Source organism: Mandrillus leucophaeus, unplaced genomic scaffold, assembly GCF_000951045.1.
Source record: "Mandrillus leucophaeus isolate KB7577 unplaced genomic scaffold, Mleu.le_1.0 Scaffold132, whole genome shotgun sequence".
Classification (NCBI taxonomy): Eukaryota; Metazoa; Chordata; class Mammalia; order Primates; family Cercopithecidae; genus Mandrillus; species Mandrillus leucophaeus.
The window spans coordinates 593,043-609,956 of record NW_012101277.1 but is presented as its reverse complement, the minus strand read 5'-3'; the positions used below and the strand labels follow the sequence as shown (position 1 = coordinate 609,956).

The window sequence follows — 16,914 nt, the reverse complement described above, 5'->3', positions numbered from 1 at the left end:
TTTTTTTAACTAGGCAAATACCATAGCGACATACACAAGTTGATTTTCTTTTATGAATCTGTTGAGAAAGGTAGTCTCTATTTAATACTGCTATATAGTCCCTGAGCAAGGAAGAAGCATTGTTTAGGAGTTGTCAATGTTGTTGCTTCTGTATTCTTCATCACATAGTATAAGTACTTTGTTACTGTATTGAGAAATACCTTAAAACATGCTTAAGATTTCTAAGCAATGCTTATTTATAGTTTGTATTTACTAAGAAATTGACACCGAGGAGTAGAACAGAAAGAGGAAATACAAAGAATCACAGGATATGAGCTTAGAGCTTGTAAATAGGAAATACTGGTAGAGAATGTGTTAACAAGCCTGCAAGTTTACTCTGTGCAAGTATATTTAGCTATCAAACATTTTGTAAGGTAATGTGTGCATTTGGCGTTTTGTATTTTAGGAGGCTCGTAGGAATACTCTCATAAAAGATACCATGAGGGAACAGTGCATTCCAAATCTGGTGGAATCATGGTACCAAATATTACAAAATTATCAGTATACTAATTCTGAAGTGACATGTCAGTGCCTTGAAGTAGTTGGGGCTTATGTCTCTTGGATAGACTTATCCCTTATAGCCAATGATAGGTAAGTATGCCTATTATTTTTATAGCATAAACTTGTAAAATACAGTATCTAAAACTCATGACTTTGAAAATGTTACAACAATTTTATTTTCCCATTCCAGGTTTATAAATATGCTGCTAGGTCATATGTCAATAGAAGTTCTACGGGAAGAAGCATGTGACTGTTTATTTGAAGTTGTAAATAAAGGAATGGACCCTGTTGATAAAATGAAACTAGTAGAATCTTTGTGTCAAGTATTACAGTCTGCTGGGTTTTTCAGCATTGACCAGGTTGGTAAATTTATATAAAAACCTGTAGATAAAGTTGTTAGGACAAACTGGGATAGGTACTAAGTCAAATATAATGTTAGCTTTTTTTTTCTTCTAAATGTTATAAACTCTCCTTGAGATTATAATATAAACCACTGCATCTAGCCAAAATGTTCTCAGTGGCATTCTCCTTAGAAAATAGGTTATACCAGTTCTTAAACTTGAAAGCCTGGAATTGCAAATTTCTCACAAACTCAGGAGATGCTCACACAACTTGTTCATAGTGGAATTGAGATTTTTTTGTTTTGTTTTGTTGTTTGAGATGGAGTCTCGCTGTGTTGCCCAGGCTGGAGTGCAGTGGCAGTCTCGGCTTACTGCAACCTCCATCTCCCGGGTTCAAGTGATTCTCCTGTCTCACCCTCCCGAGTAGCTGGGATTACAGGCACACGCCACTACACCCGGCCAATTTTTTACTTTTTTGGTAGAGACGGGGTTTCACCATGTTGGCCAGGCTTGTCTCGAACTCTTGACCTCAGGTGATCCACCCACCTTGGCCTTCCAGAGTACTGGGATTACAGGCATAAGCCACGATGCCCAGCCTGGAATTGTTAAATATATAATGTCACTTTAAAATTGAATCCTGTAATTAGCACTTGATTCATACTAAAGTTCAGTTTTTCCTCTTAGCTTGGGCACGCAGTTTTAAACAGAAATGTGTCTTCATTGCTTATAGGAAGAAGATGTTGACTTCCTGGCCAGATTTTCTAAGCTGGTAAATGGAATGGGACAGTCATTAATAGTTAGTTGGAGTAAATTAATTAAGAATGGGGATATTAAGAATGCTCAAGAGGCACTACAAGCTATTGAAACAAAAGTGGCACTGATGTTGCAGCTACTAATTCATGAGGATGACGATATTTCTTCTAATATTATTGGATTTTGTTATGATTATCTTCATATTTTGAAACAGGTAAGTTTTTGTTTTATTCTTTTTGCTCAGTACATAATAATACAAAGGAGCCATGGAGAAGTGGAAAATATGGAAAAATTAAAAATGAGAAAATACCCATAATTCTACTACTTAAAAGATATTTACTGTTAAATACTAATGTATTTCCATCTTAAAAAAAAAAAAAAGAATTGGCCAGGAAATAGTTTCGGGTTCTAAATTCAGTAGACTAACCAGCTTCAGAGGTAGTTATAAGTTTAGGTTATTTTTTTATTTTGAACCTGTCTTTGTGAATACTGTTGAAATTTTAATAAGCATGGTTTGTTATTTTAATTTACATGTACATCATTCATTTCTCATAAACTATTCATTTATTTATTTATTTTTGAGACAGAGTTTTGCTGTTATTGCCCAGGCTGGAGTGCAATGGCGTGATCTCAGCTCACCACAACCTCCACCTCCCAGGTTCAAGCGATTTTCCTTCCTCAACTCCCGAGTACCTGGGATTATAGGCATGCACCACCACGCCTAGCTAATTTTGTACTTTTGGTAGAGACAGGGTTTCTCCATGTTGGTCAGGCTGGTCTCAAACTCCCTACCTCAGGTGATCGCCCACCTCAGCCTCCCTCCCAAAGTGCTGTGATTACAGGTGTGAACCACCAAGCCCGGCAACAATTTTTTATGATTTAAGTGTCCCCCACTTCCAGAAAGAACTTGTAGGTGGTGTTAGTCTCCATATTATAGATGGAGAAATGGAAAGAGCCATTTCTATATATTTACATTGAATTAATTGAATCAAGTCAAGCTTAAAATACCTTCCCAAATGAGTTTAGTTTCTGTTTTGTTGTAGTAAACATAACATGTATCTTTATGTATACTTTAAGAAATTTTATGCAGCAGTGTGGAAAGGTATGATCACTACTGGTAATCCCATTGTACAACTCCTAATGGTTTTGTAGGCTTGTTTGGCTTTGTTTAAAAACCTTTTTTGCAGAATATGTTGTAGGTGTCTTTGTCTACATGTCAAGTTACTTACTAGAAGTGGCATTACTTGATCTTAAGTTAGGTTAGGTACATTTTAAATATAGGCAGCTGCTGCTAAACTGCCCTCCAAAAAAGTTGTGTGCATGTTTTCAAAGATCTTAATTGATTAGAGGCCGGGCATAATGGCTGTCACCTGTAATCCCAGCACTTGGTAAGGCTGAGGTGGGAGGATTGTTTGAGGCCAGGAGTTTGAGACCAGCCTGGACAACATAGAGAGACTCCATCTCTATAAATAATAAAAAGAAAACCAGCCAAGCATGGTGGCACGCGCCTGTGGTCTCACCCTTCTGTGGGAGGGTGAGGTGGGAGGATCTCTTGAGCCAGGGAGTTGGAGGTTGCAGTAAGTCATGACTGTGCCACTGCACTCCAGCCTGGGCAACAGAGCAAGACCTTGTCTCAAAAAAAAAAAAAAAAAGAAAGGTCTTAATTGGTTAGAAAAATGTTCTGATATGCAGGTACAACTTTAGAAAACCTAATAAGTTATTGCTTACTTTTTAACAGCTTACAGTGCTCTCGGATCAGCAAAAAGCTAATGTAGAGGTAATTGACTTTATGCTTCTTTTAAACCAATGATAGATTCTTAGTCTGTAATTTGCCTTGAAATGTAGCTTAATTTCAAATTATATCAAATTAGAAGGAGACTGACAAAAACTCTTTTATTCTCAATTTTATTCTTAGGCAATCATGTTGGCCGTTATGAAAAAATTGACTTACGATGAAGAATACAACTTTGAAAATGAGGTAAGGAATTTTTTTTGTTGAGGAGAAAGGAGTTTTAATTTTATTATTTACTTATATCAAATTAGTATTTCAAGTTTTTATTGTTTCGGGGCCCTTTAAAACTTGAAGTTCTTGAAAAATTAGTCTGTTTTTATTGACACCAACCTTGGGTGAAATTAATAGTAGCCTCTTAACCCTTCATTTTTGATATTTTATCCATTAACAACCCCCCCCTTTTTTTTCTTTGAGACAGAGTCTCACTCTGTCACCCAGGCTGGAGTGCAGTGGTGCCATCTCGGCTCACTGCAACCTCTGCCTCCTGGGTTCAAGTGATTGTTGTGCCTCAGCCACCTGAGTAGCTGGGATTACAGGCACGTGCGACCATGCCCGGCTAATTCTTGTATTTTTAGTAGAGATGGAGTTTCGCCATGTTGGCCAAGTTGGCCTCAAACTCCTGGCCTCAAGTAATCTGCCTACCTCAGCCTCCCAAAGTGTTGGGATTAGAGGTGTGAGCCACTACACCTGTCCCATTAACAGCCCTTTTACAAATACTCTGTAGCACTGAACATAGTAAAATATTGATAATATTATTGGTGATCATATTTCATTTTATATTTTGTAAGAATGAGGAACTCCAGTCACAAGACTGTATTGGTAGAGTGGAAATGAGGCGCTCTAGACTTGTTCTAGTTAAAAGTCTTTTTCAAGATTGTGAGTGGGTCAGCTTCCCATCAGACAAGGGCCATTGGTGCTTTCTAGGTATTCAGTCATGGTATTCGCTGCCAAGCTTTGTTCTAAGGTGTTTTATTCCCCCACTTCAGGCATTGAAAAACTTAAGAGTTGTAAAAGGATAATGGTGGTGATGACCAACACACTGTGCACTTGGGATGTGCCAGCCTCCTAACATTTAATATCTCCAGTTATACCACAGTATTACCACTTTTTACAGTGGATATTGACTTACAAGAATAAATAAGGTGCAAGATTTCAAAGCCCATTCTAGTGCTAGACTATTGTCTTTAACCTTCTTAGACTATTTCTGGCTCTAGGCTTTTGAGGCCTATGGCTGTGTGCAGAAATACTTATTTGTGAGCTAGAGGGGAGAAGTTATTAAGCATAGTAAGTTTTTCTATATAAATAGTGACAAAAAATAAAAGTACGAAATGTGTAAATGCAGAAAAATACAGAACTGGATATTTACATGAATTTTAAGGTCTTTTAAAAAAGTTTTTTATTTATTTTTATTATTATACTTTAAGTTTTGGGGTACATGTGCAGAATGTGCAGGTTTGTTACATTGGTATACATTTACCATGGAGTTTGCTGCACCCATCAACCCTAAGTTTTTTAAATGAGGATTTTAACCTGTATCATAGGGTGAAGATGAAGCCATGTTTGTAGAATATAGAAAACAACTGAAGTTACTGTTGGACAGGCTTGCTCAAGTTTCACCAGAGTTACTGCTGGCCTCTGTTCGCAGAGTTTTTAGTTCTACATTGCAGTAAGTTTGTCATTACTTTTGTAACAAGCCTACTTCTTTCTTTTGCTTTTTGATATGGGTCAAAAGAAATGATTCATATGACTTACTAATCCATGTTACTTATTGAGATCTTATGTGTATCTCTGGAAACAATGAAGTGTCTTCTTGATTTCTCTTGATCCTTTCTACCTTTGTGATATATATTATATTGCCTGGGAAAGTTAACAATTGCTATGACTTTTTAATAATTAAAAAGACTTTTGTTGGTGTCTTACCCTGTGCATAATTCACTGTATGAAAAATTTATCTTTAAATCTCACTGACATATTATACCTTGGTAGGAACTGGCAGACTACACGGTTTATGGAAGTTGAAGTAGCAATAAGATTGCTGTATATGTTGGCAGAAGCTCTTCCAGTATCTCATGGTGCTCACTTCTCAGGTGATGTTTCAAAAGCTAGTGCTTTGCAGGATATGATGCGAACTGTAAGTATACTGAAGATAATTTTGACCATAAATTTCTGTTTTCAGTATAAGCTAATGGGAGTTCCTTGTTAGAACTTAGTATATGTTAATACTGGGGCATTTTGATGTTCCAATAAATAAGAAGAGGTTTCTTAACTTTTTCCTGCTCTAGTTGGTAACATCAGGAGTCAGTTCCTATCAGCATACATCTGTGACGTTGGAGTTCTTCGAAACTGTTGTTAGATATGAAAAGTTTTTCACAGTTGAACCTCAGCACATTCCATGTGTACTAGTAAGTACTCTGGATTTTTTGTTACTTTACATGGATTTCAGCTAATGACTTGATAGCATTGTATTTTTCTGTCTATAACTTTTCTCAGAATCAGAACCTCTCAGAAATGCTTGGCACACTCTGAAAGTAACCCCTCCTCCATTTCTTCTAAATGGATAGTTTGTGCCCAATTAGCCAATCAACTAAAACAAGTTCTCAGAGGACTGTTTGTGTGTAGTTTAGAATTACTTGTGTATTCCTGGTTCCTGCGTTTTAGGAGCTAAGATGTAAAATTTGGTGTGAACAAAAATATAGCATGACAATAGCAACAAAACCCCTGAAAAAGTGCAGAAATAGTAAAAGTGTCTCCTTCTTTAGATGGCTTTCTTAGATCATAGAGGTCTGCGGCATTCCAGTGCAAAAGTTCGGAGCAGGACGGCTTACCTGTTTTCTAGATTTGTCAAATCTCTTAAGTAAGTATAAAATTGCAGCTAATATGTTGTTTTTTAAATTACTGAATTGATGTAAAACAATAGTAAAGACATGGAATCAACCTAGGTGCCCATCAGTGGTGGATAAGATAAAGAAAACGTAGACCAGGTGTGGTGGCTCACGCCTATAATCCCAACACTGGGAGGCCGATCACGAGGTCAGGAGTTCAAGACCAGCCTGGCCAACATGGTGAAACCCCATCTCTACTAAAGATACAAAAAATTAGCCAGGCGTGGTGGTGGGTGCCTGTAATCCCAGCTACTCAGGAGGCTGAGGCAGGAGAATCGCTTGAACCTGGGAGGTGGAGGTTGCAATGAGCCAAGATCGCGCAATTGCACTCCAGCGTGGGTGATAGAGTGAGACTCAGTCTCAAAAAAAAAGAAAGAAAAAATGCAGTACACATACACCATGAAATACTAAACAGCCATAACACGGAACAAAATCATGTCCTTTGCAGCAACATGGATGCAACTGGAGGTCTTTAAGCAAATTAATGCAGAAACAAAAAAATGCCACATGTTCTCACTTATAAGTGGGAGCTAAATTTTGGGTACACACAGACATAAAGCTGGGAGCAAAAGACATTTGGGACTCCAAAATGAGGGAGGGAGTGGGGCAAGTGCTGAAAAACTTCCTATTGGGCACTGTGTTCAATATCTGGGTGATGGGATTGGATCAATAGAAGCACAAATCTCAGCATCCCATGATATACCCGTGTAACAAACCCCCTGAATTTAAAATGAAGATGGAGGGCTGGCGCAGTGGCCCACTCCTGTAATCCCAGCACTTTGGGAGGCTGAGGCAGGTGGATCACCTGAGATCAGGAGTCCGAGACTAGCCTGGCCAACATGATGAAACCCGGTCTCTACTAAAAATACAGAAAATTAGCCAGGCGTGGTGGTGGGTGCCTGTAGTCCCAGCTAATGGGAGGCTGAGGCAGGAGAATCGCTTGAACCCAGTAGGCAGAGTTTGCAGTGAGCAGAGATCGTACCATTGCACTCCAGCCTGGATGACAAGAGTGAAACTCTCTCAAAAAAATAAAATGAAGATGGAAATGAAAAAAAAGTAGACATATAAATTATTTTCCAAGTGCCTATGGTAGATTTGGTTCTTCCTGTTCAAGTCAAGTCATGTTTTGTCAGGTAGATGTCCCCCCCGACTTTTTTTTTTTTTTTTTTTTGAGACAGAATTTCACTCTTGTTGCCTAGGCTGGAGTACAATGGTGCGATCTTGACTCACTGCAACCTCTGCCTCCTGGGTTGAAGCGATTTTCCACCTCAGCCTACCGAGTAGCCAGGATTACAGGTGCCCATCACCACACCTGTCTAATTTTTTGCATTTTTAGTAGAGATGGGGCTTCACCATGTTGGTCAGGCTGGTCTTGAACTCCTGACCTGAGATGATCCACCCTCTTCAGTCTCCCAAAGTGCTGGGATTACAGGCATGAGCCACTGTACCCAGCCCCCATTTTATGTTGCCACTTCCTTTCCTGTTCATCAGGCAAGTACTTAGTTCAATACTAAAAGTTTTTATTATTTGTTGTTGTTATTTTTTTGAGACAGGGTCTCACGCTATCGCCTAAGCTGGAGTGTAGTGGCTTGATCCCAGTTCACTGCAACCTCAACCTCCTCAGGCTCAGGTGATCTTCCCACCTCAGCCCCCGGAGCACCTGGGACTACAGGCGTGTGACAGTGGCCAGCTAATTTTTGTATTTTTTGTAGAATCGGTCTCACCGCATTGCCCAGGCTGGTCTCAAATTCTTCAGCTCAGTCTTCCCACCTCAGCCTCCCAAAGTGTTGGGATTACAGAAATCAGCCACTGCACCTGGCCTGTATTATTCTTTACTAGTACCATTTTCGGGGAATGAAAACTATTCCTTATTAGGCTTATAAGATTGTAAGTCATTTTGACAATCCTTATCACTACAGAGCAGATAAAGGTAATTTTTAAAAATTAACCATAGCTAATCTTAATCAGAAGTGACTAGCCTACAACTGAACTTTTTTTTAGTTCTGTCTTAAAGGGGGAATTTGGTATTTTACCACTGTTTTGAGCACTGTTATTAATTGTGATTTTCCTTTTTGCTGTTTTTCAGTAAGCAAATGAATCCTTTCATTGAGGATATTTTGAATAGAATACAAGATTTATTAGAGCTTTCTCCACCTGTAAGTATCTGTCTCTTTTAAGATATTTTACCCAAAAATCATTTAAGCCACACATGCCATTAGGTTTACCTTTGTGGGCATTTAAAAAAAACGGGTGGTGGAGGGAGGTGTATGTGCAAAGATTAGTTCTATTTACCAAAATTCTGTTGACATAGTAAATAAAATATAGTAATAGGAATCAAGAGTTGACAGATCAATTTGGCAGCATGGGGTAGATATATTGTTAAAATGTTGAAGCATTTTATGAAGAAGAAAAAATTAAAGATGAGCTTGCTGTTAAGTTAAAATGAAAAGTATATTAAAAATTTTAAAAACGAAAAGAAAATAAAAATTGAGAAAAAAAATTCAACTTCTAAATTATTCTGTTTAGTCCTATGATTGTATTAGCCATTCTTAGCAGCTGCTACTGCTAGATCAAAGGTTTTCCCTGTCATTTCAGGCTTAGGGTAAAAAAAAAATTAAGTGCTTGTCAATCGGAATATTTTGGCGTTGGGATTGGGCCATAATCCCAAGCATTAAAATCCTGAAATCCTAAAAACCACAATTCCGAAAGATCAAAATCTTAAAAATATACTCCTGGAAAAAGTAATTTTAAAAAATTATTTGAAAGACATTGCTTTACATTTTTAAAAGGGAATGTACTTGAGAAACATGTAAAAACATGACAGCACTTCATAGTCCACTTTACACAATAGGCAATAATAACATATGCTTTTGCAAGTATAAGCACTCAGTTATAAAAATGACAGTTACATGGGTAAAACAGGAGCAGACAAACTGTATTCATAAAGAAATAGATCAGAAAGCAAAATGTGTAAGTGCATATCACTATGGTTAGTAATTGTGTGCCACTCAGTTTTATAACTGCGCTTATCTGAAATAACCATGACAGACAACCTAAGTCTTGAGGAAATTGATAAAAAATGGCAATGGGTCACTACAACATATGCAGTCACCCAAAGAACTGAGATCACAAGAAATTTTATGTTTCACAGATGCAGATATACAGAAAGGACCTTTCTTGTGTACATGCACAGTGTTTACACACACAGTTAATGCTGTGTGTAATGCACTTTTGCGGAGTCAAATCTCTGATGTTCAAGGCAGCAGAAGAAAAGTCTGTCCAGCTTTCAGAGAGAGACCAATTCGCCTTATGTATTTGTTCTCTCAGTGCCCCTGGTCAATTGGATGGTGCCCGCCAACACTGAGGGCAGGTCTTCCCCACCTAGTCTACTTGGACCAACTAATCTTTTCTGGAATAATGCTTTACTATGTATTTATTACTTAATTATTTAAAAGAAGTGTAGGTAGCCCTCTAGTACTTTTTTTTTTTTTTTTTTTTTTTGAGACAGAGTCTTGGCTCTGTCGCCCAGGCTGGAGTGCAGTGGCATGGTCTTGGCTCATTACAACCTCCATCTCAGGTTCAAGCAATTCTCCTGCCTCAGCCTCCCAAGTAGCTGGGACTACAGGTGTGCCACCACACCCAGCTAATTTTTTGTATTTTTAGTAGGGACAGGGTTTCACCATGTTGGCCAGGCTGGTCATGAACTCCTGACCTCAAGTGATCCGCCTGCCTCGGCCTCTCAAAGTGCTAGGATTACAGGCATGAGCCACCACATGCAGCCTAGCCTCATAACAATTTTATAAATAAGATCTTTACAAAAGAAAACAAGTTAGAAAGCTAACTTTAATAAATCATGATCATTTGTAGAGTCTTGTCAGGGCTGGAATTAGAACCATGATCTGTTGACCTCCAATTTAGTTTTCTTTTCATTCTATGGTCCTGGGAGAAAATTTGTCTTTATAAGTATTTGATACATGAGTTGGTGTGATAGATTACATTTCCTGTTCCTAATGCACGTTTTCTCATTAAATGAGAGGAACTCAAAAAATAAAAACTTCTAGTAAGACTAAATTTCATTCTAGGAGAATGGCCACCAGTCCTTACTGAGCAGCGATGATCAACTTTTTATTTATGAGACAGCTGGAGTGTTGATTGTTAATAGTGAATACCCGGCAGAAAGGAAACAAGCCTTAATGAGGAATCTGTTGACTCCACTAATGGAGAAGTTTAAAATTCTGTTAGAAAAGTTGATGCTGGCACAAGATGAAGAAAGGCAAGCCTCTCTAGCAGACTGTCTCAACCATGCTGTTGGATTTGCAAGGTAAGTGTGATCACAGTTAAAACTGTGAAGTGCATGTATCTACACAGACAGAACCACTTGTTTGGTGGGCACACACATTTGTGTTTCCACAGTTGGATAGTCCAGAGAATTGTCTAAATCTTTGTCCTCCAAATCCAGTCGGTTAGATTCAGTTGAAGAAGGGGATAGATTACATACCATTTGCATTTTTGCCTTGACAGCTGTAAATCTTTAACCCCTCTGACTTCTTTGGTATAAATGGGTTGTGTGTTTAAGGGGATCAGCTAAAGAGTTAATATACTGAAGATATATTGGGATGGGATGTCTTTGGTTAGTTTTGGTTACTTGAAGAGAAGAACCTGAGGTTTCTCTTTAGTTGTTTTGTGTCCTGAAGACCATCCAAGCAGCTATTTTTTCCCCCTCTACCCATACTTTTTGTTGACAAACAATAAACAGTGGCATGAAAGTTGTAAAGAGTGCTAATTAGAAGTTAAATTATTCTATAATATACTTAAGAACAAGAGCTAGATATTAGAAAGTTGTATAAATAATTTTGAAGATAGTTTTCTAAATTTAAATGAGTAGTTTGCAGATTACCTAGTACAGCCTAGTCATAACGAGTGGATTTGTTTTCTCTTTTCTGTCTACTTTGTCAATAGGATTTTTCTCTTTCTTTTTCTTTTTTCTTTTTTTTTTGTGGGAGACAGTCTCGCTTTGTCACTCAGGCTAGAGTGCAGTGTTGTGATCTCAGTTCACTGCAACCTCCGCCTCCCAGGCTCAAGTGATTCTTGTGCCTCAGCTTCCAAGTAGCTGGGATTACAGGCATGTGCCACCACACCCAGCTAATTTTTCTATTTTTAGTAAAGACGGGTTTTCACCATGTTGTCCAGACTGGTCTTGAACTCCTGGCCTCAAGTGATTTGCCTGCCTCAGCCTCCCAAAGTGCTGGGATTAGAAGCATGAGCCACAATAGCCAGCCCAGTCAATAGGATTTTAATAAAACATTTAGGTAGACTCACATTAGAAGGATTATATTAACTCCATGTCATTCATTTAAATTAATTTGAGCTCTTTTGTTCTGGAAAGATAATTGGAAGCAGTAGTTTACAAATAGCCATATTAGCTAAAGATGGAAGTAATTGTGATGTGGAAAATAAAGGTCTGGTTATTTAGTTTTGTTAATTTTGTAATTTGTTGTGCGTTGCTTTTGAATACTCCATAACGCTTTCAAAGAATAAAGTTACATCTGATTGCCTGATTTTTGCTTATATAGTCGAACCAGTAAAGCTTTCAGCAACAAGCAGACTGTGAAACAATGTGGCTGTTCCGAAGTTTATCTGGACTGTTTACAGACATTCTTGCCAGCCCTCAGTTGTCCCTTACAAAAGGATATTCTCAGAAGTGGAGTCCGTACTTTCCTTCATCGAATGATTATTTGCCTGGAGGAAGAAGTCCTTCCGTTCATCCCATCTGCTTCAGAACATATGCTCAAAGATTGTGAAGCAAAAGATCTCCAGGAGTTCATTCCTCTTATCAATCAGATTACGGCCAAATTCAAGGTACCGCAAACCTTCAGAGCTCTGAAAATCTCTTGAAGATCAGATGTACTTATCTTCAGACATGTTTTGGATTTGCCCTTGGGTTTCTTTCTTTTTTTTTTTTTTTTAAATGAATTACTTGAGAGCATCATGGATCATATGTATTTTTATCATCTGTGGTGTTTGGCACACTGCCTGATACATAGGTCATGCTTAATAGATGTTTGAATATAAACAGACCCTGTATGCTTTGTGTAGCAAAAGAAAACAACTAGTTGGCTGTTTTAGAAGAGCATATAAAAACAGTACACTGAGTACTAAATGTCTAAAGAAATAAGAAGCACCATAATTTGGGTACCCAAGCAAGGGTTAAAAGTAATTCAATGTATTAAAGTCAGTTTTCTGTAGGACATTTAAACTGGCTAATAAAAGTGGTTAATACTTACATAGTACTTCTTTTTTTCTTTTTTCTTTGTATGGAGATAATCTCGCTCTGCCACATAGGCTGGAGTGCAGTGGCGCAGTCACGACTCACTGCAACCTCTACCTCCCAGGTTCAAGCGATTCTTGTGCCTCAGCCTCCTGAGTAGCTGGAACTATAGGTGTATGCACCACACCAGGCTAATATTTTGTACTTTTAGTAGAGACAGCGTTTCCCCATGTTGGCCAGGCTAATCTCGAACTCCTGACCTCAAGTGATCCTCCTGCCTCGGCCTCCATAAGTGCTAGGATTACAGGCATAAGCCACCACACCTGGCCACTTACATAGTACTTTCTATGTTCAAAATCTGTTCTAAGCACTTTTTGTACATTTACTTACTTGATTTTCATACCTACCCTAGAAGATAGGGATTATATGTTATAGTTGAGGAAACTGAGGCATGGAGAAGTTAATGGATTTGCCCAAGAGTTCATAAAACTCAAGAGTTCATTTGTAAGCAAGCACTGAGGACATTATTAAACGATGTTTTTTACCTTTGTTCCAAAAAAAAAAAAACCCTAAGAGTTGAATCATATAAACTGATTTATAGTTTAGCAAAACAATTCATTTTTTGAGAATTTAATTTTGAAAATATTCCATGGCAATATTTTATTGTGAAATATGTCTATAATTTTAACCTAAATCTGAATCTGTAGGAAAGGCTTTAAATTGAATGATCTTGGGTCTTTTAGTAATATTTTTTAAGGTTTTTCTCCCCCACCTTGAAATGGAGTCTTGCTCTGTTACCTAGGCTGGAGTGCAGTTGACTCACTGCAACCTCCACCTCTCAGGTTCAAGCAATAACCCTATATCAGCCTCCTGAGTAGCTGGGACTGGGATTACAGGCGCTCGCCACTACACCCAGCTAATTTTTGTATTTTTAGTACAGATGGGGTTTCACCACGTTGGGCAGACTGGCCTCGAACTCCTGACCTTAGGTGATTCACACGCCTTAGCCTCTCAAAGTGCTGCGATTACAGCTGTGAGCCACTGCGTCTGGCCTAGTAATGTTTATGTTATATAGATTTTATCTTAAAATTGATATTTGCTAACTGAATTATGTACATATGCATTCTAAATAGAAAAGAAAGGCTTTATGTAAAATAGTTTTTTTAAGTTGTATATTAGTATTGTTACTAATTGCTGAAGTAATGATTGTTTATCTTCAGATACAGGTATCCCCATTTTTACAACAGATGTTCATGCCCCTGCTTCATGCAATTTTTGAAGTGCTGCTCCGGCCAGCGGAAGAAAATGACTAGTCTGCTGCTTTAGAGAAGCAGATGTTGCGGAGGAGTTACTTTGCTTTCCTGCAAACAGTCACAGGCAGTGGGATGAGCGAAGTTATAGCAAATCAAGGTGGGGACGCATGCCATGTCCAATTAGTCTGCTTAAGTCTGTGTCACTGTTGTACACCTGTATGACCAAGAGCAAACTGAAGTAAATACAGAAATTTTGAAGTTTGTTGTCCCATGGGAAGACAGTTTATTGTTTTCAGGGTGGGAATCGATCACTTTTATGTAAAGCACCTAAAATTAATTTGTATACTGTTCCCTTTTTCTTTATGCAATATTTTTAAATTTGGTTCTTTAGCAATATAAATAACATGACTACTTACAGAATTGACCTGACAATTGAGTCTTTATGGCAAATTTGCCATTTTGAAATATAAAATAAATGGAGCTGTATAGATTTGTGTGGAGAATTCTGTATAGGAAATTCAGGGAACAAGATACCAAGGGCAAACTGTTTTTTGGTGTTTTTTTTTTTTTTAATTTAATTTAATTTTATATGTGAGATAGGGTCTCACTCTATTGCCCAGGCTGGAGTGCAGTGGTATGATCACGACTCATTGCAACCTCCTCCTGGGCTATCCTCCCATTTCTACCTCCTGGGCTATCCTCCCATTTGTACCTCCTGTGTAGCCAGGACCATTGGCACTTGCCATAATGCTGGGCTTATTTTTTGTAGAGATGGGATCTCACCATGTTGCCCAGGCTGGTGTCAAACTCCTGGGCTCCAGCAATCTTCCTCAGCCTCGCAAAATGCTGGAATTATAGACAGGAGCCACCACGCCCAGCTGATTTTTCAGTGTTTAATGTTTAAACTTTAGGTGCCCAGTTAATAAAAATCAAGGGATTTTGGCAACTCTGTAAATGCTTTTTTCCCCCCTTCATTTTTCCCATTCCACCTGTAAATGATTTTTCATATACATTAGTATATGAAAAGAGAACTTCAGGTTGCTTTCCTAGTTAATTTTGGAAATTACTTAAACTAAAGTTTTTCTCCTCAGGTGCAGAGAATGTGGAAAGAGTGTTGGTTACTGTTATTCAAGGAGCAGTTGAATATCCAGATCCAATTGCACAGAAAACATGTTTTATCATCCTCTCAAAGTTGGTAGAACTCTGGGGTAAGATGATTTTATTTCTTAACCTTCGTTTCCCAAACTCTTTCATAAAACTCTTAGAGATGAAATGGAACGTAGCCCTAACAGAGAGAGAAACTGGGAGTTGGTTTTCCCTGGTGATGAATTAATTGACTTACTTTTATATATAAGATGAAAATTTGAATTCTCTTGACAGGAGGTAAAGATGGACCAGTGGGATTTGCTGATTTTGTTTATAAGCACATTGTCCCCGCATGTTTCCTAGCACCTTTAAAACAAACCTTTGACCTGGCAGATGCACAAACAGTATTGGTAAGCACCTAGGAATCTTTGTTTACCTTGTGTAGCTCTCATATATTCCCAATTTCTTCTTTAATGCCAGGTTGATTATATTATGTTTCATTGAATTTTTTTTTTAATTTAGTGATTTCAGATCAGGGTTCATTTTTTTTAGATTTATGATACCTTCTGGAGTTTTTATGAATTCTTTTCGAATCCCAATGCTACTGCTGAATTTTACAAATTCTGCTCCTTCAACTTTAACACCTGACTTTTTCTAGGACCATGAAAGGACATATGACACAAACATTCTTTCAAGTTTTAGTATTAGTTTCCTACTACTATTTTAATTCTAAAACTTGCACCTAGTGGTTTTCCCTAATCATTAAGAGCATGAAATGGCAACTTGATCCTTCTTGTATGATAGTTTCCCCAAATCTCATCTTCACAATATTTAACGTCAATTTCCACTTTCTCACTTTCCCACAACCTGGTAAAAGCTAGATTTCATAATTGTAATGTACTACGTTAAAACAACAGTTTGTATTTTTTTGTTTTTTTTCCTTTTTTTACTTCAACCCACTAAGTCCACCTGCCTGTTACCTTTCCTTCCTCTATCCCTTCTCTGGAGTTAAATATTTCTCTGGAAATATTTATTTGAATTTCCCTGGCAGTGGCCAGGATAGTAAAGAGAAGAGCTGGATCACTAAAACAAGAATTGAGTATATAGAAATTCTTAAACTTGTTTTTCACAGGCTTTATCTGAGTGTGCAGTGACACTGAAAACAATTCATCTCAAACGGGTAAGCCTTGTAGTCCATGCCCCTTCATTTTCATCTCGTGTGGTGTTATTATCTTGTTCTTGAAAGATGTATCTTGTGTAAAATTTAACTTTCGTTTTCACTTTTTTGGATGTGGGGAAAGAGGATGAATGAAAGTAGCAGTATCCATTTATTGTCCTTCATGTCTTGGGTAACATGTTTTGGTTTGACTAAGGATGTGAAAAATCTTAGCCAGAATTTCAAGATTCAGTTTTCACGATCTTGTAGGCTTCCTCACTACCAGATTTTTTACTTTATTTTTGTTTGTATTTGTTTTTTGGAAACTGAGTGCAAGCTGGAGTGCAGTGGCATGATCTTGGCTCACTGCGACCTCTGCCTCTCAGATTCAAGCAATTCTCCTGCCTCAGCCTCCCGAGTAGCTGGGATTACAGGCACCCGCCACCATGCCCGGCTAATTTGTATATTGTTAGTAAAAACAGGGTTTCACCATGTCGGCCAGAGTGGTCTCGAACTCCTGACCTCAAGGGATCCGCCTGCCTTGGCTTCCCAAAGTGCTGGGATTACAGGCGTGAGCCACTGCGCCCGGCCTATTTTTTATTTATTTATTTTTTGAGACAGGCTCTCCTGTCACTCAGGTTGGAATGCAATGTGCAATCTGGGGTCACTGCAACCTCCACCTCCTGGAGGCTCAACCGATCCTCCCATCTCAGTCTCCAGAGTAGCTGGGACCACACAAGTGCATGCCACCACACCCAGCTAATTTTTATATTTTTTGTAGAGATGGGGTTTCACCATGTTGGCCAGGCTGGTATTGAACTCCTGATCTCAAGTTGATCTGCC

General features: G+C 38.3%; 1 protein-coding gene across 1 annotated transcript in view; it reads left to right on the top strand.

Moving 5' to 3' along the window:
- XPOT (exportin, tRNA) overlaps positions 1-16,914 on the top strand; it is a 46,354-nt gene that overhangs the window by 16,688 nt on the left and 12,752 nt on the right. The window contains 16 exon segments of the mRNA XM_011972911.1: positions 446-630; positions 731-899; positions 1,612-1,848; positions 3,373-3,411; positions 3,550-3,612; positions 4,968-5,092; positions 5,413-5,557; positions 5,709-5,828; positions 6,186-6,280; positions 8,395-8,464; positions 10,391-10,629; positions 11,882-12,167; positions 13,797-13,986; positions 14,921-15,037; positions 15,210-15,325; positions 16,048-16,095. Of these exon segments, the coding sequence (XP_011828301.1) occupies positions 446-630; positions 731-899; positions 1,612-1,848; positions 3,373-3,411; positions 3,550-3,612; positions 4,968-5,092; positions 5,413-5,557; positions 5,709-5,828; positions 6,186-6,280; positions 8,395-8,464; positions 10,391-10,629; positions 11,882-12,167; positions 13,797-13,986; positions 14,921-15,037; positions 15,210-15,325; positions 16,048-16,095 (2,244 nt within the window).